The sequence below is a fragment of the Oryza glaberrima genome, chromosome 9 (genome assembly GCF_000147395.1).
Source record: "Oryza glaberrima chromosome 9, OglaRS2, whole genome shotgun sequence".
NCBI classification, from domain to species: Eukaryota; Viridiplantae; Streptophyta; class Magnoliopsida; order Poales; family Poaceae; genus Oryza; species Oryza glaberrima.
The window spans coordinates 17,635,908-17,641,907 of NC_068334.1; the positions used below are offsets into that span (position 1 = coordinate 17,635,908).

Consider the following 6,000-nt stretch of genomic DNA (forward strand, 5'->3'; position numbering starts at 1 on the left):
TTCAGTACTTCAGTTATTGTAGTTATCATCAGTCTTATTGAGCGCGTAGGAATTAAGTATTGAGTCAGTAAACTGGTATAGTTCAAGAGAATTCAAAAGTTCAGTATAGTTTGTTGAAGGGACCATTAAATAACTATATGGCTGTTAAAAGATAAACACTTATGTTAAAAATATAGACGAAAACAGTAAAGTGTACGGTATTAATTTTTCACAACATGCCCTTGCATCATATCCTTAGGATTTATTTGTAGGTTTTTAGCCTTGCTAACTAACCTTAGGATTTGCTTACACAAACTCTTACATGCATAACCCCCTTGATAGAAACATTTACGAGGGTTTCTTCCCCTTCTTCAGCCTATTCAGGTTATTTGGTCTTCATAGGGTAGACTTATATCGTTATAGGGTCACTGGTCTCCCTGGAAGGTCTTTCAGGGTGGCCTTCAGCTCCAGCCAATCTTTATCTCGTTGGTGACTTATTGGTCGGCCCTACTCGTGTCGCCACATCGATCCCCTGCCCTCAGCATGCTAACAAGACCCGCCAATCGACCTTCCCCTTTCCTCCCCGCCTCTCCTCCTACCCAATATGGGAGACGGCAAGGTGCCCCCATTAGCTCCCCTACCACTCTGATCTAATTCCTCTATCGCCGACTTATCCACTACCCTCCTCCGACCTTGCGGCTCTAGCGGCAACACTGTCATTGCCGGGGAGTCGGTCTTCTCCATATCTCCCAGCTCTCTTTTTGGCTGAATCTTGGAGACAATTTTCTAGCCATTAGATCGAAGGAGATGACTGAGGTTAAGATAAGGCCCATCCTAATATAGTAGTTTCATTCTATTTAAATCGGGTGTTATGTTAGTATTTTTTTAATGATGTGGTAAGAAATATAATAAAGTGAGAGATGGGATCGATGAGTTTCATCTAAATAAAACCATGTCCAAACTGTTCCGACATGCCAAGAGGTCAGAGGATAAACCATGTCCAAATTGTTTATAATATATAGTTTCTTGCATGTATTACCTATGAAACAACAAAAATAAAACCATGTGTTTTTCAATCATCAATTACATGACTTGTTGCTTATATGGCACCTTCGGAAATATAAAAGATGGAAATATAAAAATAGTATATTTCACTGGGAATAACTTTCAAATACTCCTACCTTTGTTCAAATTTTGTCGGCAACTATACAGTAATCGCGTTTATCCAAAAAAAGGGGATTGCTATATGGCATTCGAATAAAATTTGGGGATCAAATCTTACAGATTTTGGACCATTGGATCCATGCCAAGATTCGTGCATCGGCTTCTCTCCTCCAACTCCGGCGGGCTCCCCTTCTTCTCCAGCGCCGGCGACACCCCAACTCCGGCAGGTTAGGGTTTGGGGTTAGGGTGAGGGTAGGAGGGGGGTTGGGGAGGGGGAAGAGGGGGTTTCCTTGGGGCTTAGAGGGGGATGGCCGTGGGTGGCGGAGGACTGGCGGTGGGCGGTGGACTCCGGCGAGCGGCGAGGCGGCGGCGGCATCGCCGAAGCCGCGGGGATGGAGGAGGGCGGTGAGCCGGCGTCGGCGGCGGGTCAAAGCAAGCGTGGGATTAGGAGGCGGCGGCCAGAGGTAACGGATCCGGCAGGGCGGGGGCACCTCGTCGTCGCCGCCATGAGGACAAAGTGAGGGGGGAAGGGGAGGGGGAGGGGGCTTGCCGGGCCGTTGACTTTTTCCGGCCAGCCGGCGAGGTGGGCGGCAGCGTGGTGGGGGTGGCGGTGGCGGTGGTGGCGGCGGATCGCGTGCGGGACGGGAGGAGGAGGGTGGCAGCATGATCTAGAACCGGGGAAGGAGGAATAGGAGTTAGGGTTTAAGGGGCTGCGCGAATCTTAAAACACATCCAATGATTCAAAATTCGAATGATAGGAGGTGAGATTTTATGTCATATGATATATAGAAAAAAAAAGGCCGTGCGGTATTCGATGACTGAGCCGGTTTTGAAACCCTAGGCCAGTATATGCTCCGAAGATCGTCTCTTTGACAGAACCGATGAGAATTGAGAAAACGCCAAAGCTGTGCCGGAGATAAAAATAGTATAAATCTTGAAGTGGCGTTGCCACTTTGTTTCATTAATCTCTGCAGGTTAAACAAGACAAAAACAACAAATTAATTAGGCAACCGTCTCGCGGGTTTAGCCCGGCCCCCTACTACCAGCTTATTATATCTCGCCTCCACGTCCTCGTCGCTCACAACGCGACACACTCCCAAGCACACACACAGAGCGCGCGCGCGCGCGCCCATGCAGCAGCAGCAGCAGCCGCGCATGGCGGACATTGACCTCGACGCCGTGCGCGCCGTCCGCGTGCTCGGCCGCGGCGCCATGGGCACCGTGTTCCTCGTCGCCGCGGCGGCGGACGACGCCGCCGGCGGCGGGGCGTGCTACTACGCGCTCAAGGTCTTCGACAAGAGGTCCGTCGTCGCGTCGGCGGCGAGGCAGGGGGACGCGGCGCGGCGGGCGAGGTGGGAGGTGTCGGTGCTGTCCGGGCTCGCGCACCCGCACCTCCCGTCGCTGCTCGGGCGCGCCGAGACGGGAGACCTCGTGGCGTGGGCCGTGCCGTACTGCCATGGCGGGGACCTCAACGAGCTCCGCCACGCGCAGCCCGACCGCGTCTTCTCCCCCGCGGCCATCAGGTTCTACGTCGCCGAGCTCGTCTCCGCGCTCGCCGAGCTCCACGCCGCCGGGATCGCGTACCGCGACCTCAAGCCCGAGAACGTCCTCCTCCGCGCCGATGGCCACGTCACGCTGACCGACTTCGACCTCTCCCGGCTGCTCCCGCCCGTCTCCCCCTCCGCGTCCACCTCCACCTCGTCGTCGTCGTGCTCGGCCACGTCGTCGCCGCCGCCGCAGCTGCAGGGACATGGCCGGAGCCAGCTGAGGCGAATCTTCGCGAGAAGTGAGTCGTCGGTGGCCGCGACGACATCGACGTCGTCGCCCGGGCAGTACACCCACAACCTGGCCTGGTTCCTCAAGAGAAGCGACGGCGGCGGCGGCGCCGCCGACCACCTCAAGAAGGCGAAGTCGGCGAGGGTGTCGCCGGTGAGCCGCGGCAAGAAGCAGGCGAGCTTCTGCTCGGCCGCGAGCGCGAGCGGCGGCGCCGCCGCCGCGTGCGAGAGGTCATTCTCGTTCGTGGGCACGGAGGAGTACGTGGCGCCGGAGGTGGTGCGGGGCGAGGGGCACGAGTTCGCCGTCGACTGGTGGGCGCTCGGCGTGCTCGTCTACGAGATGGCGTACGGGAGGACGCCGTTCCGGGGGCGGAGCCGGAAGGAGACGTTCCGCAACGTGCTCCTCCGGGAGCCGGAGTTCTCCGCCGACTCGCGGCGGCGGTGGCCGGAGCTCACCGACCTCATCGCGAGGCTGCTCGACAAGGAGCCCACGAAGAGGCTCGGCTTCGCCGGCGGCGCCGACGAGGTCCGTGCCCACCCGTTCTTCGCCGGAGTCGCGTGGGACTTGCTCGGCGAGCTCTCCCGGCCGCCGTACATCCCGCCGCCGGCCGACGACATTGCCGCGTGCGAGGGGTTCAGCGTGGTAGAGTATTTCAACAAGCTTCACGAGCCTTCGCCGGAGCCGGAGGAGGAGGAGTTGACGGAGTTCTTGCCGGAGTTCTGACGTCCGGTCTCCGGTGTTCCACTCGAACTACAGTATTTCTCTCTTTTTTTCACTTTCACCTCAAAAAAATCATTAATCATGTAATCCTGTGGTGAAAGGGTGGTAAGCTAAAATTGAGTAGAAGAGATTGTACTGTAAAATTGTGACATGGTAAGGGTAGGTTTGTGAAATAAGGGTAACTATTTCGGTAGGGGACTGTAAAATCCGAATCCTTTTCTGGTCACTAGAGGCTAGGGTGACTGAAAATACTGTACTTCACAAGGGTTAATCCCTGCAGTCTAATTGACTACGGTACAGTGTTCGATTTGTTGGTCTCAGACGCCCGAGCGGAAGCATTTTCGATCAGATAGTTGTATGTGTTTCGATAAAAAAAATTCAGATAATTGTAGTTATTGATTCTCTCTGCATGATGACACAAGGACGATTCCAAAATTTTCGTGGGATGTAATTCCTATTTTTGAATTACATCTTTCAGTAATAACATTGTGCCAACAAAATACAGAATCTAATTACTGAATAATTGAGTCGACAATAAATGGCACAAAATGGCACAATGTTGCTGCTGATCTATGACATATTGACATCTGACAGTGGAGTTACTATACCAGCAGAGGAAATATGCCATTTTCCCGATCTGTCAGGATTCGATATTCGGAAAAGATGTCCCATGAATTAAGCAGTGTTGATTTATTAGATTAATCATTAAACCCCGTCTCAATGTTTGACCATGTACGTGCACTAATTCATATATAATCCATGGTTCGTACAGCTTGACTGTTCAGTTTATCTGTACTTGCTTTGAGCTGTGGCTGAAGGCTGGCTGTTGATCTGAAGAACTACGTCAATATTTTCCAATGCATGCAAAGTTCTATTTACGACGGGGCTGAGATTAAATTTCAGATCTGTGCAGTACTCTCTGCTTTTCTATAAACCTTCAGACTATGAAAGAGCTGAAACATTCAGGCTTTAGCTAGGTTACACATAGCTATGCACTATACAGTATACACACAGCTTCAGTCATTTGCAGGCTCGTAGTGCTTACTATTCTGAAAAAAAAAACGAAATACTACTGTATATGCTACCTCCATTGCTGTCCACATGTATTTTAAAATCTGGACTATGATATTTGAATAAACCAGTGAAAGCCGATAACAGCCTATAACTAACTATGGCATTTTTCAAGATTTGAAAGAAGAGACGTCCCTCCAACATATTTTAAGAAAAAAAATACGAGTGTGTTACGGATTAAATATGAGATCTTATGGTTAAAATCATACATCTCTTGTTGCTGCCCTATCAAGTGCATCACACCTAGCTTTGCCACTGTACCTACTGCATTTTCACAACTATTATGTAAGCCAATAGTTTGCCATTTACGAAAACCACATAAAGAAACCATTCTTAGCTTGATAATATAGCTGTATATAGCTTTATACAAAACCACTACCCGTAATTAAATGGCTATGGGCATGTTCCACAACGCAACCAACAACCTCAACAGTGATTTGTGTGGCTGTAATAACCGATACGCTGTGCTGCCCTACATAGCGGTTGTACCATGCAGGGCCCTGTTTGGTTCCATGGGCTAATGTTTAGCCCTCACCTTTTAGCCTCAAATTAGCCCTCAATAATCCAAACAGGTGGGCTAATTTTGAGCTAATATGAATTAGCCCTCCTTAAAACATTAGCCCCTCCAAGGGGTGCTAATGAGGCTAATTTTGTGTGGGGACCATAAAAAACAGCTCTCTCTCTCTCTCCTTCTCTCTCCTCTCTTTCTACTCTCTCTCTCTCCATCTTTTAGCTTTGAATTAGCCCATGGATCCAAACATGCCACCTAGGCTAATGTTTAGCCTACTAATTCATGACTAAACATTAACTCTTAAAATTAGCCCTGGGCTAATCTTCCAAACAGGGCCCAGCTAAACACGCCATATACATATGTGTGTGCATATATATTATCTTCAAGATCAGTCATCAATCCTTTATAATCATTACTCCCTCAAAGGTTTGCTATATTTTGGGATGGAGGGAGTAATAACCAACGTGCACATGCGCAGGCACAACACAACTATTTCCTTCGTCTCATTTTAAGTGCAACAATGAGTTTTCGTGCCTAACTTTGATCGTTTGTTTTATTTGATTTTTTTTATAATTAGTATCTTTATTGTTATAAGATGATAAAGCATGAATAGTACTTTATACGTGACTTATGTTTCAAATTTTTTCAATTTTTTTTAAATAAGACGGACGGTAAAAGTTGGACACGGAAAATCATAGTTTCATTTAAAATGAGACATAGAGAGTACTAGCTTACAAACTCGTACTACTACTGCTTGAAGTGTTTAGAGCCTGACATAT

The 6,000-nt window shown here is 49.5% G+C and overlaps 1 protein-coding gene across 1 annotated transcript; it reads left to right on the plus strand.

The window, feature by feature from the left end:
• Positions 1–2,244: 2,244 nt before the first annotated feature.
• Positions 2,245–4,046, plus strand: LOC127784902 (serine/threonine-protein kinase UCN-like). The gene has a single exon (XM_052312315.1). It carries the CDS (start codon positions 2,275–2,277, stop codon positions 3,640–3,642), a length of 1,368 nt encoding a protein of 455 aa, XP_052168275.1. The 5' UTR covers positions 2,245–2,274; the 3' UTR covers positions 3,643–4,046.
• The last annotated feature ends 1,954 nt before the right edge of the window (positions 4,047–6,000 follow it).